Source organism: Mobula hypostoma, chromosome 3 (assembly GCF_963921235.1).
Source record: "Mobula hypostoma chromosome 3, sMobHyp1.1, whole genome shotgun sequence".
Lineage (NCBI taxonomy): Eukaryota > Metazoa > Chordata > Chondrichthyes > Myliobatiformes > Myliobatidae > Mobula > Mobula hypostoma.
The window spans coordinates 60,910,172-60,932,806 of record NC_086099.1 but is presented as its reverse complement, the minus strand read 5'-3'; the positions used below and the strand labels follow the sequence as shown (position 1 = coordinate 60,932,806).

Genomic DNA, 22,635 nt, shown 5'->3' with positions numbered 1-22,635 from the left:
CGAACGTTCGCTTTATGAAACATCACTATTACGAAAGACCTACATTAGTTAGAGAAGGTGCTTTAACTGTTATGAAAAAAAGCAGCGCGCAGAAAAAGGTAGCGCGCGCCCCGAGCAGCCGCTCCTCCCCCAGAACTGTATTCTAGCCGGCATTGCTTAAACACATGCCTGTGAGCAGCCGTTAGCGAGATGAGTTCTAAGGGTATTGGAAAAGCCTGAAACAGCTCGTAAGGGTGTTACACTCAGCGTAAAACTAGACATAATTAAGCGTTTCGATCGTGGTGAACGAAGTAAGGACAAAGTGAGTTTGGCTTGTGGAAGATGACGAAGATGATGTTGAAGAGGTTTTGGCATCTCATGACCAAGAACTGATAGATGAAGAGCTGATGCAATTGCAAGAGGAAAGGATAACAATCAAAACCGAATGCAGTAGCGAACGGACTGAAAGTGAAGTCGTCCAGGAACTGAACGTGAGGCAACTACGTCAGATTTTCACTGCAATGATAAAGTACGACTTTAATTTTGAAAGGGTACGTCAGTTTAGGGCATATTTGCAGGATGGTTTGAGTGCTTACAAAGAACTGCATGATCTAAAAATGCATGAGGCTAAGCAGTCAAGCAAGCCTTCCACACCAGCCACAGCAGACGAAGAACCTTGACCTTCGACATCGAGGCAGGCAGACATAGAAGAAGATGACCTGCCTACCCTCATGGAAACAGACGACGAGATGACACCCCAGTGTTCCACCATCCCAAACCCCGGGCCGCGGACAGATACCGATCCGCAGAGAATGCAGCGGTAGTCAGAACGCACCCAGCTCATCTTTAAGAAAAAAGCCGAAATAAACAAGCTAATTAATTAGGTGCTGGCCCGGTACGTAAATGTCCGCCCAGATCAGAGATGATTGCGTCACCTCTGATCTGGGCTGACATTTACGTGCCGGGTGGCACCTAATTAATTAGCTTGTTTATTTCGGCTTTTTTCTTAAAGATGTGCTGGGTGCATCCCAGCCACTGCTGTACCCCTGCATGCTTCGCGGCAATGTATTGGTCAGTGGCCTGGAAGGTGGGGGCCACTGCACCACCCCAACCTCCGACGACTCAGCCTAACACACCATCATCAGTGTGCTCGGCGCTTTCCCAATTCCGGTTAGTGATACTACACTGTACATACATTTCTACTTTATATCGGCTGTGTATTTTTACATGTTATTTGGTATGATTTGGCAGCTTCATAGCTTAAAGATTACTGGAGAGCGCTTGCGCTATGTTTTTGCCGAGAGCGCTTGCGTGGGATTTTCGCTATGGAGAACAGTGCAGGCAATTATTGTGGAAGAGTATTTCTACTTCATATAGGCTGTGTATTCATCATATCATTCCTCCTTTTACTATATGTTACTGTTATTTTAGGTTTTATGTGTATTTGGCATGATTTGGTAGGTTATTTTTGGGTCTGCGAATGCTCACAGATTTTTCCCATATAAATAAATGGTAATCGCTTCTTCGCTTTACGACATTCCGGCTTACGAACCGTTTCATAGGAACGCTCTACCTTCGGATGGTGGGGGAAACCTGTACTGTATTTTTGATATACGAGAATTGAATCTTTGCTTGGATACTGTTTAGTCTAGGTTGGAATATAAATAACCTTGAAACTAATTGGAGTGATGACCAGGTTTTTTTTTGTGGGGGGGGGTTGTCCGTAGTTTTAGATGCCGACTTTCTATTGGCCGGTTTTCTTTCTTTTGGAGGTAGGCAGGGGTATGGTTTTTTTTTCCTCAGAAGCTGTTTTCGAACTTTTAGCCAACTTGTTGCTTGGTTACCATTTCTCAAGGTTTATGGCTTGGTTTTTAAACTTACATTTTAACCCTTCCTTTAAATAATATTAAAAATGGACCAAACTATTAATTTACTTAGTTTTAACGTGAAAGAGTTAAAACACCCTGTTAAACGTAACAAGATTTTTGCCTATTTAAGGTCCCTATTATATTCTTACAAGAAACTCATATACGCAAATGTGATAATCTACGTTTTTTTAGCCGTTGGAATGGACTTTGTTTTCACTCTTCTTTTCAGGCCAAATCTAGAGGAGTTTCGATTTTTATAGATAATACACTTTCCTTTGTCCATCATAAAATAGCGTCTGATAGTAATGGGCATTTTGTTACAGTTTCGGAAAAACTAGATAATAAATTAATAGTGTTTGCCAATGTGTATGCCCCGAATGTAAATGATCCAGGATTCTTTGAGCGTTTTTTATCGTTTTTACCAGATCTGAATCCTTCTTCTTTGGTGATGGGAGGAGATTTTAACTGTTGGCTACACCCAATTTTAGATCGATCATCTTCTAAACTCTTGTCTCTTAATAATCAGCTTTGTTTATTCAATCCTTTTTATTGAAGTGTGGTATTGTTGATGGTTGGCATTTTTTTACATCCTTTAGATAGGGAATATTCGTTTTTCCCCCAGTGTTCATCATACATATTCCAGGATTGATTATTTTTTTATTGATAGTCAAATGTTTTCATCAGTTCGTTCCTGTGAATATAAAGAGATTACTGTTTCAGATCATGCTCCTATATTTCTATCTTTAAAACTCCCTGGTCTTCCTAAAGTTTTAAATAAATAATTCCATTCAACCCGATCAAAGGCTTTCTCAGCATCTAAGGATATCACACATTCCGAAATTTCTTTAGAAGGAGAAAAAATAACATTCAATAAACGACGAATATTAAAGTGGGAGTATTGATTTTTGATAAATCCAGTCTGATCATCAGAGATGATAGATGGCAAAATATTTTCAATCCTACGAGCCAAAAGTTTAGATAAAATTTTAGTATCAACATTAAGTAAGGAAATAGGTCTATAAGAAAAGCATTCGATTGGGTCCTTACTCTTCTTAAGAATAAGCAAAATAGAGGCTTCGTAAAAAGATCGTGGCAACTTACCTAATTTAAAAGAGTCGGAAAGGACTGAATATAAACGAGGTATAAGAGGAAAAAGCCTTATAAAACTCTCCAGAAAATCCATCAGGACCCGGAGCCTTCCCCAGTACAAAGAGTGAACAACCTCGGCAATTTCCTCATAGGAAATAGGTTGATCCAACAATTTTTGAATATTATCAGAAAGTGTAGGAATGTTTAATCGATCTAAAAAATTATTCATTAGAGTATTAACTTTAGGAGGATCAGAACTATAAAGTTTAGAGTAGAATTTTCTAAAAGCATCGTTTATTTCTAAATGCTCAGATGTTTTACCACCACTAGCTTTACAAATTTCTTTAATTTGACATTTAACTATAAAGATTTTTAATTGGTTAGCTAATAGTTTACCCATTTTATCTCCATGACTTTTATCTTTTAAAAGTTGCATTTCAATTGGATAAGTTAAGAGCAGATCGTATTTGGTTTTAATTTCAACACATCTTTTATATAAAACAGGATCTGGAGCCAAAGCTAGGAGGGGAGGGAAGGAGAAGATGGCCGCACGACGCAGCGCATGCAGCCGCTCCGAAATGATATCGTATTTGTAAGTAGGTTGCCATGCTCAATCCTGATTTGATGGAGGCAGACGTGAGAAGCATGGAGGAACACCTGAAGAAACTTCTGAAATGCTCGCTTCGCTGCCGCTGCTACTGTACGATCGAGAATCTCTGGAGGGGAAGGCCCCAAATCCTCAGCTTTGCCTATTGCCTGTTGCTGGGGCTGGGGTTGAAGCACTCGGCAGAGATGGTGCTTGGTGTCGGAGGGCTGGTCAGAAGCTCGAAGTTTTCGGACGGACTCAAGAGTTGGCTGTGGTCGGGTGCTTCCAGGGTGCTGCATCGGCAAGTTTGCGGCACTGGAAGCTCATGGCAGGGAGAGTTTTTCTTCCTTCTCTGTCTGCATCAGATGATGGGACTTTCGAGAGACTTTGAGACTTTTTTTACCATGCCCATGGTCTGTTCTTATCAAATTACGGTATTGCTTTGCACTGTTGTAACTATATGCTATAATTATGTGGTTTTGTCAGTTTTAGTCTTGGTCTGTCTTGTGTTTCTGTGATATCATTCTGGAGGAACATTGTATCATTTCTTAATGCATGCATTACTAAATGACAATAAAAGAGGACTGCATGTCCTCATAATCTAATCTAATCTAAGCATATTTTTGGTCTAATTGTTTCAACTGATTGGCTAATTCAATTCTCTCCTTCTTTGCTTTTTTCTTAACACTTGCGGTAAAAAAAATAATTTGACCTCTAATATAAGCCTTAAAAGCATCCCATAAAATAAGACTAGAAGTCTCTTCTAGTGTATTCTCTTCAAAAAAAAAATTGTCTCTACAAAAATTTTTAAAAATCTTTATCTGATAACAAAGTTGGATTAAAATGCCAGAATCTGTTTATTTGGGAGATACCTGGAAGATTTAAAGATAAAAACACACGAGCATGATCTGAAACAGCAATTTCTTTATATTCACAGGATCGAACTAATGGAATCAATTGGCTATCAACAAAAAAATAATCAATCCTGGAATACGCATGATGAACATGAGAAAAAAATGAGTACTCTTTATCTGTTGGATACAAAAAACACCAAACATCAACAATATCACATTTCTTTAGAAAAGACTGGATAAAGGAGGCAGATCTACTATAAGTCAATCGTTTAGAAGAACGTTCTAAAATAGGATCTAAAGAACAGTTGAAGTCTCCTCCTAAAACCAAAGAAAATCAAATCTGGTAAAAGCAAAAAAAAACGTTCAAAAAAGCCTGGATCATCTATATTCGGGGCATACAAATTAGCAAAAACCATTAATTTATTATCTAATTTCCTCGAGACTATAACAAAACACCCATTGGTATCAGATACTACATTATGTTGAACGAAAGAAACTGAATTGTCTATAAGAATCAAAACTCCTCTTGCCTTAACCTGAAAGGAGGAATGGAAAGACAAACCCTTCCAACAGCTGAAAAGACGTAAATTATCACATTTGCGAACATGTGTTTCTTGTAAAAAAAGAAGAATTGAGACATTCAATTTCTTAATATAATTAAATAGCTTATTACGTTTCACAGGATGGTTTAATCCTTTTACATTAAAACTAAGTATGGTCCATTTTAAATATTGCTGAAAGGAGATGTTTGAATAAAAACCGCTGGAATATATATTAATTCCGAACAATGAGCTTTAAGAAAAAGTAACCAAGCAACAAAAGAAGCTAAGAGAGCCAAACAGCTGATAGAAAAAAAGAAAACCACCCCCACCCCCTTCCAAAGAGATAAAATTGACCAAAGGGCAGTTGATGGCTAAACCTACCATTCCCTCCCAAAACAATCTACTGGCTGAGTTCCCAAAAAAATATTTCAAGGCAAAACTGCGTTCCAACAAGACACAACAAAAAAGAGCAAAATTAAACATATTTAAAAAACCTCATAAAAATTATAGTATAAAAATATTAGAAAGAAATATAAAAGTTCAAAACATATTAACTTAGAAAGTATTAATTCAAAGAAAACTTATTAATATTAAATCCTTAATTTTCTAAACAAGGAAATAAAAGTACAATAAAAAATTAGATATGAAGGTATACCAAAAGTAAAAAAAAATTGTTCATTAAAGAAAGTAATGAACAGTTAGACTGCTGATTCTAAAAAAAAAGGATCCATCAGGCAGACGCAACATAAATTTGTGTAAAGAGTTATTGAACAGTTAAACTTGTGAAATTGATTCGGCACTCAAGAAATCCTGCACCTCTTCGGTCAAACGGAACATCTCTGACAGCCATTTCTCAAAATGATTCTAAGACGAGTGGGGTAACGAAGAGAGGGTTTAAAACCTTTATTATACAGCTCAGACATGACTCTTTAAAACTTGAAGCATTCATTCAACACCTCGGGTGAAAAATCTTCCACAATTCTGAACTTCTGGTCTTCATAATCAATCATACCTTTTCCACAAGATTCACAAATTAAAAGCTCAGTCTATTTTAGGTGGCGATTTTAAAATATTCGGAAGTAAATTAGCCAAAAGGTTTGCAAAAAATTCCGAAGGCTGATTGCCTTCCAATGACTCTTTAAAACCCAGAATATGTAAATTATTTCTTCTGTTTCTATTTTCTAAGTCGATAATCTTCTGTCTTAATATTTCACTAATCTTTAACTGTTTATCACAGATCTGTTCCAGGTCGTCAATCTTCACGTCGAACGTCGTCAAAGTGTCTTCGTTCTCTTTTATCCATTTATCGTGTTCACTTGAAGTTTTTTCAATAGAACTCAATTTTTCATCCATCTGTTTAAATTCAGCGATAAGTTGCTGGAACTCCTCCAAAAGTTCATTTTTATGCTTCCGAAGTGTCACCATAATAGATTCCAAAGTTACCGGAGGGTCCTCTTCTTTTTTAGTAGCTTTAGCACAACTCATCATAAAGCAATATTGCGTTTCAAAGTAAGTTTTCAAAACAAGTTGGAAGCAGTAAATTAAAAAGAGTAGGAGCACCTATAAAAGCACTGCTGCTCCATCAACAGCCAGTAGGATCTGGGATTCAAAATTTTGAATGAACTGATACACTGATAGAAAATTTTAAGTTGTTAACCTTACACTTACAGTTGATAGGTAGATAATTTCTGATGAAATGGAAAACTTAGAAAGGACAGGAAACATAAATCCAAGGCAAGCCTTAGATAATCTGCAGTACAATTTAATTTTAGGCTTTTAAAATCAGAACAGATAATTGACATTCAACATGATTATCTACAGATTCACCAGAGTAAGAACAGGACTTTAGAAAGAAAGGGATAAATTTCAACATCATTACAAAAACCCCAGTATATGTCCTCTCTGATCTAGATGGTTCGGAGGAATAGGTATAATAGAACTAGTCCTTGGGCTGGGCAATCCAAAACAAAGGCATTATCTCAAAATTAGAATTACAATTCTTAGAAGCACACCACCGAAAAGGCCCTGAGAGGTCGGGGTTATTTGAAATTTAAAACAAACAGGTCTGGGGTGGGGGGGTGGGTGAGAAGGCAGATAATTCATTGATCTTCATGGATTTTAACAAGGCATTAGGTACCCCATGCAAGGCTTATTGAGAAAGTAAGGAGGCATGGGATGCAAGGGGACATTGCTTTGTGGATCCAGAACTGGCTTGCCCACAGAAGGCAAAGAGTGGTTGTAGACGAGTCATATTCTACATGGCCAGTGACCAGTGGTGTGCCTCAGGGATCTGTTCTGGGACCCCTACTCTGCGTGATTTTTATAAATGACCTGGATGAAGAAGTGGAGGGATGGGTTAGTAAATTTGCCAATGACACAAAGGTTGGAGGTGTTGTGGATCGTGTGGAGGGCTGTCAGAGGTTACAGTGGGACATTGATAGGATGCAAAACTGGGCTGAGAAGTGGCAGATGGAGTTCAACCCTGATAAGTGTGAGGTGGTTTATTTTGGTAGGTAAAATATGATGGCAAAATATCGTATTAATGGTAAGACTCTTGGCAGTGTGGAGGATCAGAAGGATCTTGGGGTCCGAGTCCATAGGACACTCAATGCTGCTGTGCAGACTGACTGTGTGGTTAAGAAGGCATACAGTGTACTGGCCTTCATCAACCATGAGATTGAGTTCAAGAGCCAAGAGGTAATGGAGAGGTAACAGCTATAGAGAACCCTGGTCAGACCCAACTTAGAATACCGTGCTCAGTTCTGGTCGCCTCACTACAGGAAGGACGTGGAAACCATAAAAAGGGTGCAGAAGAGATTTACAAGGTTGTTGCCTGGATTGGGGAGCATGACTTATGAGAATAGGTTGAGTAAACTTGGCCTTTTCTCCTTGGAGCGATGGAGGATGAGAAGTGACCTGATAGAGGTGTAGAAGATAATGAGAGGCATTGATCGTGTGGATAGTCAGAGGCTTTTTCCCAGGGCTGAAGTGGCTAGCACAAGAGGGCATAGTTTTAAGGTGCCTGGAAGTGGGTACAGAGGAGATGTCAGGGGTAAGTTGTTGTTTTTTTAAAAGGCAGAGTGGTGGGTGCGTGGAATGGGCTGCCGGCGGCGGTGGTGGAGGTGGAAATGATAGGGTTTTTTAAGAGATTCCTGGATAGGGACATGGAACTTAGAAAAATAGAGGGCTATGGGTAAGCCTAGGCAGTTCTAAGGTAAGAACATGTTCGGCACAGCTTTGTGGGCCGAAGGGCCTGTATTGTGCTGTAGGTTTTCTGTTTCAAATGAACTTACAGTGTCACAGCAGCATTACAAGTGCACAGATACACAAATATTAGAACAGAAGTAAGAAATAATTAAAAAAAGTAAGCTATCACAAACAGTCTTAACAGGAGGGCATCATCACTTCCCCGGCTACAGGTCAACTCATCATAGAGCCTAATGGCCGAAGTAAGAATGATCTCATATAGTGCTCTTTGTTTTAGTCTACTTTTAAAAGTGCTCCTCTGTTCAGCCAAGGTGGCATGCAGAGGGCGAGAAATATTGTCTAGGATTTTCCGTAGGGTTCTTTGTTCTACTACAGCCTCCAGTGTATCCAGTTTGACCCATGTTGATACCATTGCCCCAGCACACCACCGCATAGAAGATTGTATTGGCAACAACAGACTGATAGAACATGTGAAGGAGATGCCTGCATACTCCAAAGGACCTCAGTCTCCTCAGGAAGTACAGTCACTCTGGCCCTTCTTGTACACAGCCTCTGTGTTGGTGCTCCACTCAAGTCTGTCATCCAGGTGCACCCCCAGGTGCTTGTAGGCCCTCACCACATCCATGTCCTCATCATCAATAGTGACAGACAGCAATGAAGGTTTAGTCTTCCTAAAGTCCATCACCATCTCCCTTGTCTTACTGATGTTGAGCTGCAGATGATTCAGCTTGCAACATTTGACAAACTCCTCCACCATGGCCCTGTATTCATCCTCCTGTCCTCCCTTTATACACCCAGCTATTGCTGTGTCATCAGAGAATTTCTGCAGGTGACATGACTCACTGTTGTATCTAAAGTCCGAGGTATACAGGGTAAACAGGAAGGAAGCCAATAGTCCCCTGTAGGGCCCCAGTGCTGCTTATAGCCATGTCTGACACACAGCTCTGAAGCCACACATACTGTGGTCTGCCAGTCAGGTAGTCCATTATCCAAGATATAATGGGAGTGCAAATTTGCATTGAACAGAACTTTTCTCCCAGCAATGAGAGCTGTATAGTATTAAAGGCACTTGAGAAATCAAAAGACATGATCCTCACAGTGCTGCCCTGCTTATCCAAATGGGAGTAGGCTCTGTTCAGCAGGTAGGTAATGGCATCATTAACTTCACTGTGCTCCTGGTAGGCACACTGCAGGAAATCGAGTGCTGATCTGACCAGGGGTTGGAGGTGAGTCTGGACCAGCCTCTCTAGGGTCTTCGTGACGTGAGAGGGCAGGGTCACTGGACAGTAGTCACTCAAGTCTTTTGGTTGACCATTCTTGGGTAATGGGACCACACATGAACATAATTTTATCCACACAGTTGGGACCCTTTCCAGGCTGAGACTTAGACTGAAAAACTCCACACCACTGCTCAGCATACTGCTTCAGGATCTTGGGGTTCACACCATCCGGTCCCAATGCTTTGTAGTGTCTGAGTTTCCCCAGAGCTCTTCTCAGCTGCTCAGTAGTGAAGGACAGTCCATGATGACTGCTCCACTATAGAAACATCCTCTTCACATTCATTCTATCTCGGCCTTTCAATACAGGACCAGAGCAATCAAATGCACCTCATGCATTAACTTTTTCATCCCCAGGATCATCCTTATGACTCTCCTCTGGTCCTTTTCCAATGCCAGTTCATACTTTCTTAGAAAAGGGGCTCAAAAATACTCACGATACTCCAAGTGTAGTCTGATCAATGCCTTATAAAGCCTCAGCATTACATCTTTGGTTTTATATTCTAGTCCTCTCAAAATGAAGGAGGAGCAGCTTAGGAGGGATAATGGCGCCTAACGGTGACTCCTTTGCTTGCATCTTCAGAAACAGCTCTATTTCCATCTTTAATATCTCTATTTTTCTCTTTCAGGGTTCTTTTGAAGATCCTGACCCGGAGTTACACTCTGACTACAGTTCTTTGCAGGAATGGGACCTGCTCTCGGGGCCGTTTTTTGGCACGCCAAGGGCACGGCCTAAGCGCTTCGCTCACCTTCAAAGGTTCAAGATTTCATGGCTCTAGAGATGGGGGTGGGCGGGGGGGAGAAATCAGAGTTCAGTGTCCAGGCAAGAGGTTGGTGTGTCGTGGGAGATGGAAGAATGGAAGATCTAAGGCTATGTGCCCAGAGACCTGACATCTTTGGGCACAGAGCTCGGAAAAAGCGATGCAATGGACTTTTATCATCGTAAACCAGCGAGTTGTTTGTTATGCCCCCCCCCCCCGTCGCTGTGAAACGAAGACACCTCTTTCTCCCTTATTACGGGGGGGGGGAGGAGAGAGAGAGAGAGAGCTCGTTTACCAGGTGAACGAGCAGTCTTTGGAGTACTGCAAGTCTGTGTCTTTGCTCATGCTTGAGTGCTCAGTGGCAAGTGCTGATGTTTTTTTTGCCGGTGGGGGGAGAGGGGGGTTGTTGCTTGCTGCCGCTTACACACAGAAGGGTGAGGAGCTGGGGGGCGGGGGGGACTTTGGGATTCTAACATTTAACTGTTATTCATTCTCTGGGGGCACACCTCTGTTTTCATGGTTGGTTGCGAAGAAAAAGCATTTCAGGATGTATATTGTACACATTTCTCTGGCTTAAACGTACCTTTGAATGCTAACATTTGGGACGTCATGGAAGCATAGCGGTTAGCATGACTCGGTTACAGTTCGGGGCATTGGAGTTTGGAGTTCAATTCTGTAATAAGTTTGTATATTCTCCCCATGACTGCGTGGGTTTCCTCTAAGTGCTCTGGATTCCTCTCACATCAAAAGATGTACCAGTTAGTAGGTTAACTGGTATTTGTAAATTGTCCTGCAATTAACCTTGCGTTAAATAGATGGGTTGCTGGGCAGCACAGTTCGATGAGCCAGAAGGGCTTGTTCTGCAGTGTATCTCTAAATAAAATAAAAAAATAAAATTGTTACATTTGCCTTCCTCACCACTGATTTGGCCTACAAGTTAACCTTCAGGGAATCCTGCATGAGGACTCCCGAGTCCCATTGCACTTCTGATTTTTGAATTTTCTCTCCGCTTAGAAAAGTCTATGCCTTCATTCCTTCTACCAAAGAACATGACCATATACTTTCCTATACTATATTCCATCTGTCACTTGTTTGCCCACTCTTCCAATCAGTGTCCTCTGTAGACTCCCTGCTTCCTCAACACTAACTGCCCCTCTGCCAATCTTCGTATTGTCTACAAATTTGCAACAAAGCCATCAAATCCATCGCCTTTGACATATAACATAAACTGACAACTCTGACCCGAGGAATACCACTAGTCAGCAGCAGCCAACCAGAAAAGGCCCCGTTTATTCCCACTCTTTGCCTCTTACCAGATAATATGTAGGTAATCATGTGGCTGGTGGATATAATGATATCATTAAGTTTATAAGAAAAATATAAACAGCACTTATCAAGAGTTTTTTCCCTGTTAGAGTGGAATGAAGTAAACATCCTTGTACATGGAACCACTCAACAAACCTGTTCTTGTATCCTTTAACTGTTACCATCTGTTATACTGTTATACAGCTCTCGTTACATGCACATACAGTTCAACTCTTTGAGTGAAAATGCAGAAAGTTTGAAGTTAATAACTCATCCCTTTCTACCTTAGGCCACAAACTTATCAGTCACTCCTGCTGTGGACCATTTTCTGGAGGCCCAAGATGCTGACTTCTACAAAGAAGAGATCCGTATGCTCCACGACCGCTGGACTAAATGTGTAAATGTAGGAGGAGGACTATGTTGAAAAATACATGTGCTAGGTTTTCTAAAATTGACTCCTTCTACCTTAGGCCCTGAACCTATCGATCACCCATCATAGAACTAAGAAGGTATTGCTTGTACAATGAAGCACAGCAGACAAGAACCTAGCTTTGACTGTAGCATCAGCATTTAAGATGGCAAGGAGTAGGAGGGAACCATAAACAGGGAGCAGGCTGAACGGGAAGGTAACAAAAAACAAACAATCCAAGCTTGCGGGAAATCAAGTGTGATTTTGTGTCAGAGTCTGACCATGATATTCTGCAAATGTGTCCAGATTGGGTCATGTATATTAAAATTAGAAGGATCAGGCTTGCCTCGGGTATATATTTATTATGATCAGGTTGGAATCTAATTCTTTACTCAAGCACTTCTCTGCACTCCATTATTTCAAGGGATGCTCTACCTTCAATGTTCACCAGTTTTATATAAATTAAGTGATGTGTAGATAAAGCAGAATATGTCAAAACACATTAATGTTTGAAAAATATTGTAGAATGAATGACTGGATGCATGATCAAGATACTGAACTTTGATGGAATATTTAAGACTGATATGGTTAATAATACCTATTAGCATTAACAATTACATAAGCAAAATAATAGAAACATATTGAACTATTGTTTCAGTTTAAACCTGAACAAAGTACAGTAGATGATACCTGATGGATACAAAATATGGGGGATCAATTGATTTGTTCTTTAATAACAGTTAACATGTCCCAATTAAAAGCAACAGCAGAACAAGAAAATCTCAGCTATAAAACCTACTTCAGACACTTGTCTAATCCTAAAACAAAGCAACAAAATATGTAAAGTTCATCCCTCAGTGACAGCAGTATGGTCAAATGGAACAACTTCAAACGGCAAACATTTACCAAAGATGACAAAATGCATCCTGTAATGCGAGAATGTAGCAGAATGCCATGATATCAGACGGGATAAGAAAACACAATTTTTTCTGAATTTGGCAGGTAAAAACTAACTAACCATGTTTGGTTAAGAAGAAAATCTCAGCATTTATCAAGAAGCACCCAAATTTAAGCATAAACATTAAACTACTGAGTTGACAGAAATAGTTGGTTAAAGAATAGTTGTTTGTAAAATGCAAAGAAACACTAGAATCCTGCCGGCAGTGAGTCATAATTCCATTGCTATCAGAGATACCATCATATAGCCAGCTTTAGTGCAAAAAGAAAATCAGATTTTCTGAAGCTTTGCTGAACATTTTTATTATATTATTTAAAAATACATTCTTTGTTTTCTAAGCACTGAGATAATGAAGTCACTGTGGGAGCTAGACATTATGGCTCCTTGTTCAGCCAATCTCAGGGGTTTCCTCAAGTCCTCAACACCCTTTAGAAAAGCTAGATATTATTCCTACCTTCTTATTTATTCATATCAGCTATGATGTAATGCAGGGTTATCAGCTCAAAAGTAAGCAACATAATTTCCTATGAAATCCATAAGCTAGACCGTGCATCGAATCAGAAACACTGACATCTCACATACGTTTTTGATTAACTCCTTGCCACATATACAAACTTGTCATTCTTTTTCCCCTTCCCAGTATGTTGTATCCTCAAGAGGGCGCTGTGTGTTCATTAAGCTAAAATTGCAGGTTGAGGAAATGATCAGTTTTAAGTGCTAGATACAGGATCCCATTTTGTACTTACTAGTTTTCTGGGAATATCCAGGGTCTAAGCAAAGAAAAATAACACTATTTCAAAGTAGGAATGTCTGAAATCACAAAGAAACTGTAGATAGTTGTGTTTGCACTATTTTTGTAACTTATGCTATCACAAAAATCAAATTTGATATCTGATATCGATAACAATAAACCTGATTCTGATACAGCTCAGCACATTACGAAAAACCAGCCTCCCCTCAATGGACTCTACTTCTCGCAGCGGGGATAATCAAAGACCCCGCCCAACCCAGACATTCTCTCTTCTCCCATTGGGCTTAAGATCCAAAAGCCTGAAAGCATGTACCACCAGGTTCAAGGACATTTTCTATCCTGTGCTTCGACTATTAAATACTTCCCTTCTGCAATAAGTAGGACTTGACCTCAACTATGGCATTATGATCTTGCACTTTATTCTTTTTTATATATTACCACACACACACACACACACACACACACACACATACACAATGTTAAGATCTGATCTGTATGAACAGTGTGCAAGACCAGCTTTTCACTGTATCCCGGTACTTGTGACAGTAATAAAGCAATACCAATTACCAAAAATGCATCCACTACTGAAGGAGCCGCTTACAAAAAGTGAAGTTGTCCAATTAAAATCTACTGAATTTTGAAATAAATTTAAAAATACTATTCTTTCAATAGCAATCAAAGTGTATTGAATTATGTAAATGCACTAGGTGAACAGAATATTTACAAAATCTATTAGTGTGATTTGGTTATTTTCAAAAATAAATTAGTTAAATACTTGGAGTAAAATTGTAGGGACAAGGAAAAGAATGAAGGAAAACTAACTGGGTTACCCTTTGAAAGAAAAGATGGTCTCAGAACTCAGTCGGCTGAGTAGATTAAGTGCTGCAATTCTCTAATGGATTCAAGTCGTCACTTGAGAAAAAGAAAGCCCATCTCACTATGGCACTGTACCTTAAAAAAACACATTTAATTGGTGCATAAATAATTTAATGAGGAAAAGCAATAAATAAATGTTGCTTCAGGAAAACAAACTTTGGCATCATTAAGAAAATATTTGTAAAACTGGTAAACATGAAGGCTTATGTTACTTTTACAGGTATAAAAGGAATTAAGTTTCCCTTTGTAAGTTGCATTAGATGAATATTATGCATTTAAATTAATCTTGGCAGCAGATGAAACAAGTAGACAAGAGTGCCCATTTTGAGAGACAAATATCATAAGCTACCCAGACTACTAAGTCAAAGTAAATGGAGAATAAATTGGTTGTGCATATTACCCAAGTTCATCTTAATAGGGAGATTCTCCTTGCTAGCAGCCTCCACTAGGTGCCTCCGCACTTCCATCACAGCCTCTTTATGTTTCATGTTTAACATGGACTCCCACAGAGCTTTGGCTGAAGGGTCACTGCAGTGAAATAACAGGGTTAACAGTATATTAATGCATAGCTTCACAAAACAAAACTCCATTCTCTGTGTATGTTCTGGAAATGTTATCTATTCTTGGCTTCTGAAAAATATTTATACAAATTTAGTCTCATTTTGTCCTTTGAAAAGAGAGATTGGCAGGTGAAAAGGCTCTAATGCCAACAATCTGTCCAGGACAGCAGCCAAATGATGGCAGCATATCATTCCTTGTGAGAAAACATCTCCTCTCTCAGTCCACTTTCATAAATAGATTTGTGCTTCTGATATTTCTGGTTGGATACAGCTGGTAGTGTTGAGATTAGCAGGTCGGCAACTCATATTATTCAGAATGTAGCTGAATCCAGTTTGTCCATTCCCTTGCCCTTCCCTTTTGTGAATTTGCTTTATTTGGTTATTCACTATTTTTTATTCTGCCAGCCAACAACATTATTTTCATGGTTAGGTTTATGAAAGAAATGATTAAAAAATACCCTTCATCTCAGAACTTCCTCTCCAATTCTTTGGAGTTTGTGGTTAAAAGTTCTTAAAATTCATTTTAGTAAATAATGAATCCTCACCAAAAAGAGTAAAGCACACACAATAGTAGAAAAATACTGCTTTCATCCTCCAGTGTTAATAACCAATGCACATCAGTAGTTAAAGTACAAACACATAAGCTACACCAGTTGGAGTATTAAAATCACATATTGATGACTGTGCCTATCACTTATATTCATTTATCTTAATGGGCCAAATGGCCTACTTATGATCCCATGTCTTATGGTCTTATGTGAAGTTATTTGCAACTAGTAACATGTGACTAGTAGTAAATCATTGTGGGCTAAAAACTTCAGAATTGATGAGGTTAATCTTCCAAAATACAGTATTTGTGTTTGAACATACACCATTTGAGACAGTGCTCCACCTCACCAACTCTAAATATAATAGAAACATCAAGATCTTCAAATGGCAGACCAAAGGCTGTCCCAGCGTTATAAACATTCGATGTATGGACACCCCTACATACAAACTAGATCCAATATTATTAAATTCAGAAGTCCTACATACATTTGAATATTCATTCCTACAAACAGGAGAACCAGCTTGCTCAAACAACAGGACGAAGGGTCTCGGCCTGAAACGTCGACTGTACTTCTTCCTAGACATGCTGCCTGGCCTGCTGCATTCACCAGCAACTTTGATGTGTGTTGCTTGAACTAGCTTGGTCTACCCTTTTAGCAATGGTCTTTCTCATTAATCTTGTGCTTTTAATGCCATACAATACCATGGAGGTATAATTACCATAACCCACTGATCTTTGTGCATTTTCTGACTATTATCAAAGTATATACATGCCTTGAGATTTATTTTCTTGTGGGCATTCACAGTAAATATAAAGAAACAAAAAAGAGTAAATGGAAAACTGCAAACAAAGGACAACCAGTGTGCAAGACAATAAACTGCAAATACAAAAAGAGAAAAACAAAACAATAATAAATAAATAATAAATATTGAGAACATGAATCGTAGAGTTTCTGAAAGTTCCATAGGTTGTGGAATCATTTCCATGTTGGAATGAGTGAACGTTGGCACTTCAACTTTTCAGCCACAAGTAAAACGTCTTTGGATGAAAAGTAGTCCCAAATGTTATACACCACAATTCTGCAATTAATTTTGATCAAGCCTTAGAAGTGGGAACTAAAATCATGGGTGGAGGTTGGGTATATGGCCTGATGCCTGTAGAATCCATTATTTAGGTTTGTGTGTTATCAGCAGTAAATCTTCCCTTTTACCAGTATTATCAACTGGAGGGTCTGGAAAAGCTATTACATCACTGCCTTGCAGGCAACAGTTAATTAATTTTCTACAGCTCAAAGCAAACTTTGCTGAGAATACAGAACCTGGTCACAGATATATGCATAGAAGCTTACGGTTGATGAAAACCTACAAGGAAAGGTACGTACTAAAGAGCAAAAATTTATTGAAATGAATAATAATCACATCTAATCAAATTCTACAGGAAACCAGCTGTGAAAATAACTTCTGTCTTAATCAGAGGACAAGTCACCAACATCAAAGAGCCTTATCTGTCATTCACTAGATAATTTTTGCTTTAAGTAATACAAAAATACTTTATCCAGTTATTGGCCAAGATTTCACAGCGGAACAACAATGTGATTATTAGCACTCACCATTACTATGTAAATTGGACAGCAATGTTTGGTGCTTACACATGCACGGTAACACTTGGAAACCGGTAAGCTGCTGTCCCATTTTCCCAGATCCTGCAGAAACCTTGTGTCAACACTTCCTCAAAAAGAAACTCAGCACAGCAAACTCAATAAGAAAATAGTTTGTCTATTCAGATGAAAATTATTTTTTTAAGTAGTAACATTGTTAATTATATCTCAATAACTTCTATAGCATTAAAAATTACATAAATAGAATCTCACCCCTTCAGATTTCTAATATTTTGGAGATATTTTTCTTAAACTGTATGTTCCTACCTCTTAACTTTCGCTTACACTCCTATTTTGCTTTCCCTTTATACTTCACTCTCTGTTCACAATCCATAAAGGAAGTGGGACATATAGATAAATAAGGGTGAGATAGTGCTCAAAGCAGAGAACAGCATGCTGCTTGGCCTGGAGAATTTTAAGCAAGTAGTAAGATTCAGTGGACAGACTGCATTTGTTTTCTTTGATTCACAGGAAATTCACGATAAGATTGAAAATAGCCATAATTAGAGTGGATAGAGAAGAGCTCAATAACAAGTGTACATTATTGAATTTGTTGGTGGTCTGGAACTCTCTTCCCGAGAGAGATTACAAACAGGAATCTTTATAATCAGAATCAGGTTAAATATTGTCAGCATATGTCGTGAAATTTGTTAACTTAGCAGCAGCAGTAAGTACAATGCAATATACGATAATATAGAAAAAAGTAAATGAATTACAGTAAGTATATTAAACAGTGAAATTAAAAATAGTGCAAAAACAGAAATAATTTTTTTAAAAAGAGTGGTAAAGTTCATGATTTCAATGTCTATTTAAAAATCACACTGCAGAGGGCAAGAAGCTGTTCCTGAATCGCTGAGTGTGTGCCTTCAGGCTTCTGTATCTCCTTCCTGATGGTAACAATGAGAAGAGGTCGTGTCCAGGGTGATGGGGCTCCTTAATAATAGGTGCCACCTTTCTGAGGCACCACTCCTTGAAGATGCTGAGATACTATGAAGGCTAGTACCCATGATGGAGCTGACAAAGTTTATAACTCTCTGTAGCAAGCCTCCACATTCCAGATGGTGATGCAGACTGTCAGAATGCTCTGCGTGGTAAATCTGTAGAAGTTTGTGAGTTTCAGATGACAAACCAACTCTGCACATATGTAATACTCCAAAATGAAGTTTAAGCCTGGAATTGGAAGGGAATTATTCTGTAAAGCTCCACTCTGCCTTCTCCAAATAACCACTTCAGTGCCAGCAATACAGCTATTTGTTTCTGCAATGCTGAGGCTTTAAAAGGCACTAGTTAAACTGCACTTGGAGCACTGTGAGCAGTTTTGGACCCCTCATCTAAGAAAAGATATGCTGGCATCAGAGAGGGTCCAGAGGAGACTCACAAAAATTAACCCAGGAATGAAAGGGTTAATGTATGAGCAGCATTTGATGGCTCTCAGCCTGTACTCACTATAGCTTAGAAGAATGTGGGTGGATCTCATTGAAACCTGTTGAGTATTGAAAGGCTTAGAAAGAGTGGGGGAGTCAAATAACAGTGGGGACAGACTTGGAATAGAAGTAAGCACCCCTTAGAATAAAGATGAGAAGGAATTTCTTTCACCAGAGGATGGTGAATCTGTGAAAATCATTATCACAGATGGCTATGGAGATCTAGTCACTGAATATATTTAAAGCAGAAGTTGATAGATTCTTGATTAGTAAGGGTGTCAAAGATTATGGGGAGAAGGCAGAAGAATGGGATTGAGAGGGAAAATAAATTAGGCATGGTGGAATGGTGGAATATACTTGATGGGCCAATTGGCCTAATTCTGCTTCTATGCCTTATGGCCTTGCATTCTGGCAATGAGTTTTAAACTAATATTTGCTTTCACGTGTCCACAAATAATTTCAGTTGTCTTGGGAAATACCATTCACAGGAGATTTCAAGTATCCTATAGGGAGTAGAATGTCTTAATCATCTAGTAACCAGAACTCTCAGATTAGTTGTCCAAGATTTGTATGTATGTATTATGCTCCAGAGTTTGCAGTTCAAATGACAACGAAGCGGTCATGATTGACAAAAACCTTTAGTATTGATTCTGATTGGTTAAAGCTGTTAAGAAGCTGTTATCAGTGGCATCCTACACTGTCAAACTCGTTACAGATGACATTATCACAGGATTTAATGACACAAATTCATTCCTTTGTGCAATATTCTCATTGGAAAAGGCAATATATCTTAAATGTTAATTCTTTTGGCATTACTGTGCTACCAAGCCAGAATCATTAGCCCTGAAAACCTACTTTTAGTAAGTAAAACTATATTGAGGTATAATTCTGCCCATTACATGCTAACACAGCCTTTAAAAATTAAAATGGCATCAATATTTGTTGATTATAACATTAACTAAAGTTGTTTTTGTTTAACTTACAAGAAAAACAGAAAATACTGGCAATACTCAGGAGGTCAGGCAGCAGAGAGAGCAACAGATGACATCTTTGGTTGATAACCTTTCATCAGAACTGGAAGAGTTAAATTTTTAAATTGCAGAGAAAGATGAGCGATAGTGAGAAGAAAGGAAGCCTGTGATAGGATGGATACTGAGAAACTGAATAACACAAACTGTGGAGCTGTTGGCAGAAGACTTACTAATCACAGCTACCATTACCTCCACTTTTTCCTTCACTTGCTTTATCCCTTTTACTTTGCAAATTAAGCCATATTAGAAATTGAACTTTTCTGACCTGAACTGTTAATTGCTTCCGTTTCACAGTTGTTGCCTTAGCCACTAAGCATTTCCAGTACTTTGTTTTTATTTCAGATTTCCAGTACATGCAGTTTGCTGCTCCTTTATAATTCCTTCTTTCTACAAACATATTTCTAGGCTTAACGTCCAAGAATTCTTCAGTCTGACTCAATCTGTCTGATGATGGTAGACCTGAGGAGAGCTAAGGTACCGGTGACCCCTGTTTCCATCCAGGGGGTCAGTGTGGACATGGTGGAGGATTACAAATACCTGGGGATACGAATTGACAATAAACTGGACTGGTCAAAGAACACTGAGGCTGTCTACAAGAAGGGTCAGAGCCGCCTCTATTTCCTGAGGAGACTGAGGTCCTTTAACATCTGCTGGACGATGCTGAGGATGTTCTATAAGTCTGTGGTGGCCACTGCGATCATGTTTGCTGTTGTGTGCTGGGGCAGCAGACACCAACAGAATCAACAAACTCATTTGTAAGGCCAGTGATGTTGTGTGGATGGAACTGGACTCTCAGACAGTGGTGTCTGAAACGAGGATGTTGTCTAAGTTGCATGCTATCTTGGACAATGTCTCCCATCCATTACATAATGTACTGGGTGGGCACAGGAGTACATTCAGCCAGAGACTCATTCCACCGAGATGCAACACAGAGGGTCATAGGAAGTCATTCCTGCCTGTGGCCATCAAACTTTACAACTCCTCCCTTGGAGGGTCAGACATCCTGAGCCAATAGGCTGGTCTTGGACTTATTTCATAATTTACTGGCATAATTTACATATTACTATTTAAGTATTTATGATTTTATTACTATTTATTATTTATTGGTAACGAAAACCAATTTCCCCTGGGATCAATAAAGTATGACTATGACTATGATTATGATTTTATTGTTGCAGAATGGCACAGAGTTACTCTAGATTGGACCAGACTGAGAGTGATGGCAACCTAGGGGGAAATATGCCTGCTAAAACTTTTAAAATCTTTTTTAAGCAGCATTTTGTTTTTATAATGTAAAGAAGAAACTCTGGGGGTGCAGCAAGCTATGATCAAAATTTAGCTGTTCAGAAGATTAAAATTCAGTAAACTATGATTTCCACCAAATATCTGCCTAATATATTAATATATATTACAGATACTGTCATATATGATTATGGGTGCCGTGGCAGTTTAACAGTCAACGCGACACTATTAAAGCTTGGGGCGTCGCAGTTCAGAGTTCAACTCCAGCATCATCTATAAGCAGTTTGTATATCCTTCTTGGGAGATCATGGTTTTTCTTCAGGTGCTCCAGTTTCCTCCCATAGTCCAAAGATGTACTGGTTAGTAGGTTCATCGATCATTGCAAATCGTACTGTGTATAGTGTGTGACCTCCATTCATCAAGGCCAGCCATTGACCTTGCATCTGAGCTACCCATGTTGTTGGTGCAGCGCCGTTTACATTTGACGAGACCAAAGCGAGAGTGGCAGTTTCTGTTGCAAAGGTTGTATCTATAAGTGGTCTCTGCACTGCTGGAGATGCAGTTTTCCTTCCTATTGGCCCATTTGTCTTCTGCTGCTTTCAGGAATTTTTCTTTGCCTAACTTAAGGTGTGGTTTCAGGATGCTTCTCCATCTGGCGCAGTCAGCTGCAAGTTCCTCCCAGGACTCAATGTTGATGTCCAGCACCTTCATGTCTCATTTGCAGACATTTTGTAGCACAGCTGCTAGTGGCCAGCGGTTCTCTAGCCTGAAGCCACCTCACTGTAGAGGATGTCTTTTGGAATGCAAGCATCCTGCATGCAGCAGGCATGGCCCAGCCAGTGCAGCCTACACCGTCTGAGCAGGGTGTACACACTAGGGAGGCAGGCACAAGAGAGAACCTCAGCATTGGGTACTCTCTCTCTCTCTCTCTCTCTCTCTCCAGGAGATGCCCAGGATGCGATGACGGCACCTTAAATGGAAGGTGTTGAGCCTTCTCTCCTGCTTATGTTGTACATGTTGTCCAGGGCTCACTGCTGTACAGCAGTGTGTTGGTGAAACACTGCCATCTTTGTTTTGATTGAGAGTTTGGAGTGCTTCCACAGTCATGTGATGAGGCAAGCAAGAGTTGTTGTGGCCTCCCTGATGTGCTTGTTGATTTATGTGCCCAAGGAGAAGTTGTTACTGATGATGGACCCCAGGTATATGAACTGATGAACAAAAATCAGTTTGTAGTTAACAATGGTAATGACTAGAGGTGCCTCCATGTCTTGTCCCTAGACATTTGTCTTTTTCATGCTGATGGACAGACCAAATTCTTTGTCGGCCTGGGGCAAGCAAACCATCAAGCCCTGGAGGTGCAGCGGAGTGTGGGATGTGACTGCTGCATCGTCAGCAACAGCACGTCTCTGATCATAGCCTCACACACTTTGGATTTGGCTCTTTGGCAGGCAAGGTTAAAAAGACATCTGATCTGTCGTGGAGGTAGATCCCCTTCGCTGCAGTGCCAAACGCGAGCCTCAGGAGAAGGGCAGAGAAGATCCCGAAGAATATTGGGGCAAGGACACAGCCTTGTTTAAAGTCGCTGCTCGTGTCATTGGACTCCAAAGAGCTGCTGCTGTACTGCACAGTCCACTTCATGTTGTTGTGGAAGGATCTGATCATTCTCTGTAGTCTTGGCGGGCAGCCTACCTTAGAGAGGATCTGAAAGA

General features: G+C 39.6%; 1 protein-coding gene across 2 annotated transcripts in view; it reads right to left on the bottom strand.

The window, feature by feature from the left end:
- Nucleotides 1–22,635, bottom strand: part of scfd2 (sec1 family domain containing 2) — a 303,002-nt gene that overhangs the window by 241,815 nt on the left and 38,552 nt on the right. For both annotated transcript variants that reach the window (XM_063043149.1, XM_063043148.1), the window contains exon 3: nucleotides 14,863–14,990. In XM_063043149.1, coding sequence (XP_062899219.1) covers nucleotides 14,863–14,990 — 128 coding nt within the window. The remainder of the gene's footprint in view (nucleotides 1–14,862; nucleotides 14,991–22,635) is intronic.